This window comes from Notolabrus celidotus, chromosome 9, assembly GCF_009762535.1.
Source record: "Notolabrus celidotus isolate fNotCel1 chromosome 9, fNotCel1.pri, whole genome shotgun sequence".
Taxonomy (NCBI): Eukaryota; Metazoa; Chordata; class Actinopteri; order Labriformes; family Labridae; genus Notolabrus; species Notolabrus celidotus.
This window is the reverse complement of record NC_048280.1, coordinates 3,910,532-3,923,054: the sequence shown is the minus strand read 5'-3', so window position 1 is coordinate 3,923,054 and position 12,523 is coordinate 3,910,532. Positions and strand designations below refer to the sequence as shown.

Below are 12,523 nucleotides of genomic sequence, written 5' to 3'. Positions count from 1 at the left end.
CCTTTACAACCCTAACTGCATCAGACTCCTCCTACTCCTACTGTTTGGAGTAAAGCTGCACTCTTCAGGTCACATAGACCTCAGCTTGAAAACAATGAGCTTATCAGAAGCCTTTCTGTCACTGCTGAGCTGACAAACACCTCACAGCTGTCCCCGTATCTCACTGCGCTACAAATCACAGTTTCAAGAGGTCATTTCAAGATAAGTCATTTTAAACACAACACATAACAAAATATCATGAAGGACTATTTCAATACACCACATACGCTCACCAGGTCCGTGTTGTTCCAGTACCAGACTGAAGTACCTTCCAAAGGATCGCCGACGACTTCTGAACTGTTCTCTGCAAAGAAAACAAAACCTTTACAACACATCCACAGCTCAGATCCACCATCACACACTTAGCTGAGCTCTCTGTATCTTCCAATGCACTGCTGTTGTGCACAGCTGAACTCAGAGTTAGTCACAATATGAGTGAGAGGCCTTTGTGTTAAACATAGCAGGAAGGCTCTGATGGATTCATTCACATTAGTTTGTTCTGTTGTCTCTGAAAAGTGCCCTAAAGGAGGATTTGAACACTCTGAGCCAACAGACCAACATTTACAGTCGTGAAGACAAACTGCTGGTTTGGCTTCGCTGCAGGACAGGAGTTTCCCTGATTTACCGTCTGTGTAACACCAGCTTGTGAGCTGCACTGGGAATAGCACATTTGTGTGTGTGTGTGCGTGTGTGTGTGTGTGTGTCAGCCAGCTATTTTAAAGAGAGCCCACATTACACCCATTTTAAAGTCTCTGCATTGGCTTCCAGTATGTTTTAGAATAGATTTATGATTGTTCATTGGTTTTTAAATCTCTTAATGGTCTCGGTTCTTCTTATTTATCAGATTTGCTTTTATCATATGAGCCAGTGAGAGCCCTCAGGACTTCAGGTAGTGGACTTTTAATGGTACCAATGGTTTTTTTTAAAGGTTACTGCTCAGCTCCAATCTGCAACGATGCAATGTTCAAACCAAGCCAGAAACCTTGGGGTAATCATAGACTCAGACCTTAATTTCAGCAGCCACATTAAGACAATTACAAAGTCCGCCTACTATCACCTTAAGAATATATCAAGGATTAAAGGACTTATGTCTCAGCAGGATGCAGAAAAACTGGTTATCTTTAGCAGACTAGACTACTGTAACGGGGTCTTTACAGGACTCCCTAAAAAGTCCATCAGACAGCTGCAGCTCATACAGAATGCTGCTGCTCGAGTCCTAACAAGGACCAAGAAAGTAGACCACATCACTCCAGTTCTTAGATCCCTACACTGGCTTCCTGTCTGTCAGAGAATAGACTTTGAAATCCTGCTGATGGTTTATAAAGCACTGAATGGTTTAGGCCCACAATACATTGCTGATCTGCTACTACTTTATGAACCACCTCCACCTCTGAGGTCATCAGGTACTGGTCTGCTTTCAGTCCCAAGAGTCAGAAGGAAACATGGTGAAGCAGCGTTTAGTCATTATGCACCACATATCTGGAACACACTCCCTGAAAGCTGCAGGTCTGCTCCAACTCTCACCTCTTTTAAATCAAAGATTAAGACTTTTTTATTTGCCACTGCCTTCCTATCTTAGCTCATTTTAACCCACTTTAAATTAAAATTTTAATGTCATTTTTAATATATTTCTAATTTTCCTTTTCTTTTCTGTTTTATCATATTTGTCATTTTAATTGTGTTCTTTTATGCTTGTCTGAATGTCTCCAATGCTTTTAATGTTTTCATGTAAAGCACATTGAGTTGCCCTCGTGTATGAAATGCAATATACAAATAATGCCTTGCCTTGCCTTGCCTACCAAAAGTAAGACCAAAGACTCACGGTGAGGCAGCTTTTTATGATCACGGCCCACGCCTGTGGAACACCCTACCTGAAGATCTGAGGGCTGCACAGAGTATGAACATTTTAAAAAGCAAACTCAAGACCGACCTTTTCAGTCTCACTTTTAAACCTCCTGTTATGTTCGTTTCTTAGGGACAATAATAATGTTTCTGGGTCAATTTGACCCGGGGCATATTCAATTATCCAAAAGTGTCAGAACCCCCCAAAAATCTAATTTCTAACTCCATTAATGAGCATTTAAATCAAGATTTAGTCCATTGGTGTTCTTTAATTCTCACAGATCATGGTTCAATCAGGATAACTCACTCGTCTTTCATTAAAATGTATGTTAAAACTTTTTTTTAATGTACATTGGAAAGCCCTAAATATAAATACAATAGTTTTACATGACATAGATTTTTGTTCATTTGATTTACATTTAGATAAACAAGAGTTTAGCCTGCTTCTCACCTAGGATCGTCGGGGCCATACAGAGGCAGTCGTACTGCGTAACATACTCCAGCTTAAACTCGGCGTTGATGGGATAGTGGTGAGCTAGTTTAAGCATCTTCTTGAAGGCATCGTAGATGAAGATGAAGCTGATGAGACAGGAGAAGCCCTCCTCAGTGAACCGTGTGAAATACTGAACCAGGAAGCTGGCGTCAGTGGCCACAAGCACCAGGCAGAAGAACGCCGACCACAAGCCGATCCACAGCCGGAACTCCAGGTAGTCAAAATCATTTTCTCTGTGAGGACATAAAAACTTTATTTATACAGCGCCAAATCACAACAAATGTTATCTGAAGACTCTTTCCAAAGAGAGCAGGTCTAGACCGTACTCTATGTTCTATTATTAACAAAGACCCAACATCAAGACAGGATCAGATCCAGTCCCATCTTACAGACAGGACTCAGTCTGATCTCATCTTAATCCACCATGAGCAGAGCACTTTGCAGCATTTAGCAAGTTACAGTGGCAAGGACAAACTTCCTTTAACAGGCAGAAACCTCCAGCAGGACCAGACTCATGTTACACACACATCTGCTGAGACCATTTACCTGCTGAAATTGAAGAGTAACCGTTCAAACACCAGAACAGGACCGGTGCTGCTGAGGATGGTGAGAGGCTGGCCAGCCAGCATACAGAAAGCCCCACCAGCGATCGCTGTGCCCAGAAAACTCTCCAACACACCCTGCACACGCCGAGGAGGAGGAGGAGGGTCAGAGGAGAGTCTTGGATTTAAATGTTTAACACTTTCAGGATGAAATCGCTCTGACCTGCATGTTTTCTGTCGCATCTCCCAGCAGACCCCCGAAGGTGATGGCATTTGTCACAGTTCCCAGGTAAATAAACAAGATGGCCGACAAGGCCTGAATGTGAAATGCATCGGTGAAGTCACTGATGAAGAAAGGCAATTTTCTTTTGACGTCAAGTAAGAGACCCCCACAGAACCTGAAAAACAAGGACACAGCACTCTTTACAAAGTGTTTTCACAACATTCATATGAAGACCTACAAAATTACAACATGAGGCTTCTGTTAGACTGCACTGAATCATAAGCAGGGTGCATGAACAAGAACACACATGTGTTCATATATCAGGTAACAGACTTGTATGTGTACATATATGTGTATGCGTATTTGTGTATGTATGCATGTATGTCTATATATTTTTTCTCTCCTCATTATTTATTTATTTATTATTTATTTAAATATCATTATGATTTTATTTTTATATATTTTTTAATTAGGTTTAATTTTTTATTTAAAAAAATATATAGATATATATTTTAACCCTGTTTAAAAATATATAAAGATATGTTTGAATATTGTACCTTTATTGTATAGTTTGCATTTTTGCTAACTAAAAAAAATCTTGGAAGTAAAAAAAGAATCTTTACTTATATGTATATGTACATATATTTATATATGCATATGCATCCATGTATATATTGTTTTATTAATTTTTATTCCTTTGTTAATTAATTAGTATTATTCACATTTTTATTTTTACATATATTCAATTGTAATTATTTTTCTATAACTCTGTTTAAAACACTTAAATATAAATAATATGTTGAATATTTGACCTTTACTGTAAAGGAAAAAACTAACAACCTTTTTGCATGTTTAATATGTATGTGTACATATATATGTATATATGCTTAGTCGTGTATGTATGCATAAACATGAATATATTTGTATCTCCTCTTTATTTATTTATCTATTTATTATCCTTTTTATTACTTTTTAATTTTTATATATTTTTTAAATTAAGTTTAATTCATTTATTAATATATTTTCTTCATAACTCTGTTTAAAATATAAAAATACCTTTGAATATTGGACCTGTATTATTAAGTATGCGTTTTGTTAATAAAAAAAAAAATCCTGGGGGGAAAAAATCTTTAGTCATGTTCACATGTTGTATATGTATTATTCAATATTTGAATTTATCATTATATTACCACTTTAAATGTTATTATTTTATGTTTTAATTAAAGTTTTTTTTTTAATTTAATACATTTTTATATATTTATATTTTATAACTCTGTTTAAAACACATAAATGTATGTTCAAATACTGCACCTTTATTATAAAGTTGTGGTTTTTCTAATAAAAACAAAATCTTAAAAAAAAGGCATTTTTTATTTCTATATCTATTTCCTCTGATATCTCGGAGGTATCATGCTGCGCTCTGTGTAACTGTACAGTATTTTATACACAGTTAACAATGAAGTGTTTTATGTTAAAGTATGTGCCTGAGTGAAGTTCCACGTTGGTGTTAGATATGTAATGTAATCCCAGGGGTTGCTTTGTAAAGGGCCAACAGAATTACAATAATAAAACCAAAAGAATCATGGTCCTGTTCCCGGTTTCATACCTTCCAGTCTTCTTCAGCTCGTCCCCTACAGCGTGTCCCCCTCCTCCATGACCTCCATCGTGAGGCATGTCTCCATTCATCTGAGAGTCTCCTCCTGCGTACATGTTTTTCCTGAAATACACACATCATGTGTCAGTCTACCCGGCTCTCCACCTCTGATGAACAATGAATGACTTAAAACAAAAAGCTTTATCTTTGAGTCATCTGAATGATTGTCACTTTGCTTACATTGTTTTTGTTGTGATTGATCTGCGCTCACACAAACAGTCAACATGCTCACACTTTGAGTTAAACTGCGTCTTTAAATAAACTCCTCTGCAGCTCTTTAATAATTGAACACTGTGCCGTCCATATGGACACACTTCACTGATTCTGCAACTGCTGCTTTTCTATAACATGATGTAGCTACTGCTCACACAGCATGCAGAACAGGTGGCATCATCAATGTTTAACACGACGCATCAGTTAAGTTTTGACCACAGAGATGTTCTTAAATCTCGTCTCTAGTGAGTCTGTTTGCTCTGTTAACTCTTGTCAAACATGCAGGTATGTGAAGGTGACAGAGTTTGTCTCGGTTTCAGCGAGCGTGTCTTTACTGGATAGGAATGCATTTAATAAATGACCAGCACAGCTTGCAGAATCACTGATCAGACGTGGGTCCAGATAAGACCACAGCAATAAATCTCTCAGGTGGTTACAAGTCTCTACTATCACTTTGTGTACAATCATCTATTATAATGGTTTGAGGGTTTTATAAACTCTGTGCACAGAAAGTGAGATTTATTTCCCACTACTAAACATTAGGGGTGACCCTAAATAGTGGAATATTGGACGATTCGTTCTAACGAGCCTTAGTCGACTGCCAATCTCATAGTTGAATATTTGCATATGAAACGTGGATCATTCCATTCAAACCATGGGGGTGCTCAGTGTCTAATTTTACACTATTTTCCTGTTTCCAGTAAAAATATTGTCTCATTTAGCCTATTTTTATACAAATATAGACTTATTTAATGTAATTCTGAGAACAGCTCTTGAAGTGTTAAATCTCCTTAAAGTGGTAATTAAATCTCCCCTGGTAATTAAAGGTGGACTCTCCCATTTAGTGGTGACCTGTGGAGCAGACGTACCTCAGCTGGTCTTTAAATCTTTCTACGTTCATGGCAGCTCAAAATGTCAGGAAATAAAACTTCAGTTGATCCTAAAAACTAGTGATGAAGATGAGGAGCAGCTTCATGAAGAGGGCTGTGAGATCAAGGATTACTGGACCACACAAAAACTGTACGGGGCCAAAAGAACCAGGAGGGATACCCAAAGCTGTCTGAAGCCTCAAAAACAATCCACAGCATCCCATCCACCTCCACACCATCAGAGAGGATATTCTCAAAGACAGGATTTACAGTCAACAAAGCAAGGAGCGCACTTCTGCCCGTACACACGATGGTTTTCCTCACGTACAATTTGAAAAGACTCAAGCGGACAAAGACGAGATGAAAGACTGTTTTAAAAGGTTCTGCTAAGAGATTTAAAAACCCTTTAGCTGGTTCAGGTTTGATTTTGAACATTATACAAATGTTTAGCCTTAAGTTGGACAAACTACCCTCTGCAGTGCTGCTCTCTGCTGTGTGAACACTGTTTAAATATCTCCTGATTCCTTTCTCTATAGTGGAGCGTTGTTCCATGTTTAACAGATGGTGGCCTTATTTGAGTTTCTCTCCTTCATCACCTCGTTATTTTTGCAATATAGATTTAAAAAATCTAAGTTTTATGCTTATAATATTCTGTTGTCCCTTTTACTTTAAGCTACGAGTCTCTTAATTGTAAAGGGTTATGTGTAATACTGTCATGCGGTCACCATCATGCAGACTTTGGGTCACATTGTACAAGTCTGATTCACAAAATATGTGACAGCAAACTTTAACAGCTTGTTTTGAAGATGTGTGCACGGTCAAAGACAGCTGGAGTTGTTTTCAGACCTTTTGTCAGAGGAAGGGAGGGATTTAGGAGGCTCTATCCTGATGGCAGGGTCCCACTCTCCAGGAGGAAGGACGATCACTTCATCCAGAAACTCATCGATGCCAGCCAGCAGGTCTTGTCTGTCCTTGGCTTTGTACGCAATGTCATGAAAGACCTGAAACAGAAGCAGAGAGAGAGAGAGGGGGCGAGGTATTTGAGTGTGAAAGAGACCTGTCAAAGCATTTGGTGTCAACAAGCAGCCAACTGTGCAATCTGATATGACAACTAATAAAGCAGAGAAGAAGAGGGAGAGCCAGCGCACACTGCAGGGGAAAGTTTAAAGGGCTTCAAATTGTTTAAACGGTCACTCCAACTTTTAACTCTCTGCCAGTACTCAAAAAAGCCTTTTGCCCATTCAAAGGTTGATAAAAAAATAACTTGCAAACACATTTATGAAGTAATCTTGCCTCGATCCAATTAAATTATTTTCAACCAAGAAGTAAATTGCCCAAACTTCTACGAAAGTTAATTACGTTGTTTGGTTATTTAATCGTCCAAAAATCGTAAGAATATTGTGAGTGAAAATCTGATTCTCTTGTTCAAAATGAATATCGATGATGGGACGCTGGTGGCGGTCTAAGCGCCCCACATACAGAGGCCACAGTCCTTGTTGCAGGGGTTGCCGGATCGACTCCCGGCCGGTGGACCATTTCCTGCTTGTCCTCCCCCACTCTCTACTCCCCACACTTCCTGTCTCTCTTCAGCTGTCCTAACAAATAAAGGCAAAAAGGCCCAAAAAAAAAGAAAAAAGAAAAGAGCATCGATGAGGAGAGATGTGGTGTTGGCATACGAACCTCGTCGGACATCAGTGTGGCGATCGCTCTGCCGATCTCATGGTACGACTTCGCTTTGCCTTTGGGGCCGAGCAAGATGAACAAAAATCTGCAAACAGAGTGACATCACTTCTGTAAGATTTAAAGACTCCACAATTAAAATGAAAATTACATTAAAGTCAGACATTTGAGACTTCCGGTTTGGTAAGCATGTGAGAAGGCAGCGTCGTCCGTGTCCCCGGTAGGTACCCTCTTAAAAACCTACTTTTAACAACCCCAAACTTCGTAAAACTACATCTGTAAGTCATTTACACGTTCAAACTCCAGAAACAATGTCTAAATCTTCAAAGCCACAAAGAAAACCCGAAGCTGACCCCGCTACGTGCAGTAACTCCTGCCTTACTAGCATAACTAGCCTGCTGGAAGAGCATAGAGCTAGTATCTCAGCGGACATTAAAAAGGCATTCGCGGCCTTTGAGTCAAGACTCGACAGCATTCAAAGCACAATTACAGAACAGGGTCAACGTGTCGATTCACTTGAGACTAGCGCCGAACTACAGGATCAGCGGATTGGGGCGCACTGGAGACGAGATGTACGGCGCTATCGGAATCCAACGCTAAGCTAGCGCCGAAGGCCGCGGATCTTGAGAGCCGGAGCCGCCGAAATAACATTTGGATAGTCGGCCTCCCAGAGTCTATTGAAGGCCCCAGACCCACGAGCTTCTTCGCGGACTTATTGGTAGAACTGTTGGGCGACCAAGTTCTCCAATCTCCCCCTGAACTGGACCGTGCACACAGGACCCTTGCAGCTAAACCTCGCCCTGGCGCAAGGCCACGTCCGGTAATAATCTGCGTCCACCGGTACCAGATTAAAGACCTTATTGTTTCTCTGATGAATCCCCTTTCCGATTGTTTGGGGCATCTGGAGGAAGGCTTGTTCGGAGAAGACGAGGTGAGCGCTACCATCAGTCCTGTCTCTTGCCAACAGTGAAGCATCCTGAGACCATTCATGTGTGGGGTTGCTTTTCGGTCAAGGGAGTGGGCTCTCTCACAATCTTGCCTAAAAACACAGCCATGAATAAAGAATGGTACCAGAACGTCCTCCGAGAGCAACTTCTCCCAACCATCCAAGGGCAGTTTGGTGATGAAGAATGCCTTTTCCAGCATGATGGAGCACCTTGCCATAAAGCAAAAGTCATAACAAAATGGCTCGGGGAACAAAACATTAAGATTTTGGGCCCTTGGCCAGGAAACTCCCCAGATCTTAATCCCATATAACACATATATAATACTGTAACAGCTCTACTGTTTGTTAAACGTGTTCAGTGTAGATGCTCTTAATTCCTACAGTGTTGACAGTCAGTGAAGGCATCAGGAGAGGTGTAGAGTGTGTGAGCGGGAGAGAGGAGAGACAAGAGGAGAAGTTCTTCATTCATTCAAACATTGATTGTTGTTTTGTTGGTTGTCGTGATCACGGCCGACAGTGACCGGTTATTAAAACTCAACGTGTTCACGAATCGGCTCGTCATCCCTACAGCGTCTGGACTGACGCTACAGTACATCTACATTTCTGTAGGACTTAGTAAATGTCATTCATTCTTCTGCTTGTCAGAGCCCCGTGGTGAGAGCTTTTTAGACTCTGATCCGGACTACAGTCCTGAGCAAAGCACCTCATTGGGTCAGAGGGGACAGCCCCGAGGTTGAGTGAGCGGGACTGTCAGTAAAGTCAGGGGAAGTAGAGGCAGGAGACGGGGACTCAGAGTACACGCCGGGGAAATGTACGCGCAGGAGGCGGGCAGAACGGCAGGACGGGATTTGAATGGTTTAAAATTTTGGCACCCAAAAAAGGCTGATTGGTTGGTGTTTTCCCAGGTTTACTCCGGCTGTAGATAGCAGCTTTTCTTCGCTCTTTTTTAAGAACACATTATGTATTGATTGCCATCAGGACATAAAGATCATTTTAACCAGTATAACAAAAAGTGTATCTAAATCTGATTACCAACCCCAGCTTTAAGTGAATCAAAGTAGAAATATAATCATTTTTATATTAATTAAAATCATGTAATAATCAATTTATTAAGTGAGTAGCTTTGTAAGATGCAGGGTAAAGTATAGTGAGCTGGCTGTTAAGGATGACTGGAACTTTGACAGGGTGAGCAAAACCAAACGTAAAGCAGCGGCCTCATGTCTCCCTGCAGAGGGGTTTAATCTGCTGAACATTATCCCTGAGGTGCTGCACTTGATTTCTTAATAATTCAAGAGCTTATTAACTTTAATGTATGTATGAGAAGTGCTAAAGATCTGATTTAGGTTGTTGCATGTGATTGTGAACACCTTCTGCATATTTTTTCTCACATGTGTTCGAAGCAGCCTCAGTTCAGCCTACACAACTCCAACTATCCCTATGGAAACTCTCTGTGTCTCCCCTCACACTAAACTAAAGCTCTTGTTTATGAATTCCTGGAGTCCAGACATGAATCTACCTTGTGGGAACAGGAACCTCTGTTAAGGCTCCCAGCATCACAGCTTGCTGCAGACGAACGAACGCTACAAACGGCGCGTCCAGGAAGTCGACCTCCCCCACCAGCACGTTGGAGGCCTCTGCGTCTCTCGGCAACTTCTTCATGAACTTGTTCCTCAACTGGAAGCACAAAGGAGAAGAAAAGGAGGACACTTTTAATGTCGTGTTCACCGCAGCAAGCAGTTTAATACAGTGCAGAGTGAACAAACGGCCTATATCAAACAGGACAACCCCATTCAGCTTAAATACCACAGCAGAAGCTCACTGGAATTAAACAAGGCTGTATTTCTTGCTGTCGTGTCGATGTGGAGATGCATGAAGATGGAATCCAGGAGCCTGCTGAGCTCCACCAGACGGTGGTGAAGCTGCAGAGACAGTATGAATATAAAGTCTGAAGGGTAAAGGTGTAGCAGCAGGATCTAAGGCAACTAAAAAACCTGTGTAAGTCCGGGTTAAAGGAGCATGCTGGTATTTTTTTTAGGTTTTGCCTTTAACCTGAAAGCACAATTTGGAGCTAGCCTTTTTGAAATAATAAAACTTAATGAACAGGTTGCTTTAATGACATTTTTAATGATTTAATGATTGTTGGTCTGTTTTAAACTGATCATCTTTCTTTGTTTCTCTTGCATTCTAATGTTTTTTTATATGCTCGACGTCACTGTAAACTAGGGCTTCGCTCTCAAGGTTTTTAGATTCTGTTTATTTAACCTACTTATTTTACTTTTAATATTTTTATTTATTTAATTATTTTTAATTATTTCATACATTTATTTATTTATTTCATGTACCGATTTTTTTATGTATTTTATGTATGTATTTATTTGATCTTATTTCCTTTATCTATTTATTTTATTTATATTTTTATTTATTCATTTCATTAAATTAATTAATCAATTTATCTATTCATTCATATTATTTTATTTTATCATAATTCATTTTTTTTTCATTTATATATTTATGTATTTATTTGATCTTATTTCCTTTATGTATTTATTTTATTTATATTTTTATTGATTCATTTCATTAAATTAATTAATCAATTTATCTATTCATTCATATTATTTTATTTTATTTTATCTTATTTCATTTTCTTTCATTTATATATTTATTTATTTATTTATTTAGTTCATTAAATTAATTAATCAATTAATCCATTCATTCATTTTATATTATTTTATTTTATCTCATTTATATATTTATCTATTTCAATAAATTAATTAATCAATTTATATATTTATTCATTTTATTTCTTTATTTAATTTATTTCTTTATGTCATTTATATATTTATTTCATTAAATTAATTAATCAATCAATTCATTTATTAATTCATTCATTTTATTTATTTTATTTTGTTCTATTTTATTTATTTGGTTCCCCATTAGCAACTACTCTCCCTCAGGTCCACTCATGCAAATGTGTATGATTAAAAAAACAAATTACATTAAAAAATCCAAGGCAAATTTTAAAAACAGTTATAACAACAATAACATCACAAAAGCAAGATATAAAACCAAGAAGAGCACAATAAAGTCCCTACAGTGCAATCATGCAATCTCATGCACTCGTCAGTGGAAAACGATCTCTTCTTCTGAAACCACATGGACACGTCGATGGATTAAGTGCTTTTCTTTGACTCTCTCATTTCCTCTTACTTCAAGCTTGTCCAATAAAACACCATTAAAACTAAAGATACTGTAACATCCTCTTTCTGTGTAACTGTCTGTTTTCTTCTGCATTGTGAGGATATTTTTTATAGAGGCATATGAGTTACTGAATTTGCTACACCTGCTGCAAAAACAACATCATCACTGGAGAACAAAGATATCAAACTGAGCAACAAGTGAAGAGTGCACTGATTGGATGATGTTAAATTTGGCTTCAAAAATCTGGATTTAAATGGATTAGATCCTAAACAACAGTGTCATGTCTCCAGGTCAGAGTCAGGCCTGTAAGACTGTCTGTTTAAATTCAATAATAGTGTAAAATAAACACAGTGGAGGACGTTTTGTGATTCTGATTTTCATTCAAAATCATTACAGATGATCAAGATTCACAGGCTGGGGTTTTTTATCATCCATTTCAGGACCAACCAAATTAGAAAGGACAAAGGATAACTTAATAACAATGAAAGGAGACGGTCTGTCTGAGGCTACCTCGCCATTGATGTCAACACACCCTGTTCATGCACTGTCAAAATGTCTGCATTCGATCTTTGAGGACTGAAATCCGATAAACTCCTGACCTTTAGCTGGCAAGATCCATACAGATCCGATCACAGACTGTTGAGCCGTGTTGGCATTTAGTTTGTCTGTAAATGATTAGGCGGCGAGGTTAAAACTGCAAACCCTGTCCGGTGTCCGCTCATGACTAATCCTCATACACCGGACTCCTGCCTCCTTACTTAAACATTCAGTCCTCATTTCTCTCATGTAGACCATCAGACAGTGTTGATGACTTATGTTAAAGT

General features: G+C 38.8%; 1 protein-coding gene across 2 annotated transcripts in view; it reads right to left on the bottom strand.

The window, feature by feature from the left end:
• The window catches only part of slc4a4a (solute carrier family 4 member 4a), a 114,647-nt gene that overhangs the window by 33,054 nt on the left and 69,070 nt on the right, over window positions 1-12,523 (bottom strand). For both annotated transcript variants that reach the window (XM_034692335.1, XM_034692336.1), the window contains 8 exons: window positions 10,018-10,175; window positions 7,556-7,643; window positions 6,722-6,876; window positions 4,746-4,856; window positions 3,140-3,314; window positions 2,921-3,054; window positions 2,333-2,607; window positions 273-343 (listed from right to left, as the gene is read on the bottom strand). In XM_034692335.1, the coding sequence (XP_034548226.1) occupies window positions 273-343; window positions 2,333-2,607; window positions 2,921-3,054; window positions 3,140-3,314; window positions 4,746-4,856; window positions 6,722-6,876; window positions 7,556-7,643; window positions 10,018-10,175 (1,167 nt within the window). The remainder of the gene's footprint in view (window positions 1-272; window positions 344-2,332; window positions 2,608-2,920; window positions 3,055-3,139; window positions 3,315-4,745; window positions 4,857-6,721; window positions 6,877-7,555; window positions 7,644-10,017; window positions 10,176-12,523) is intronic.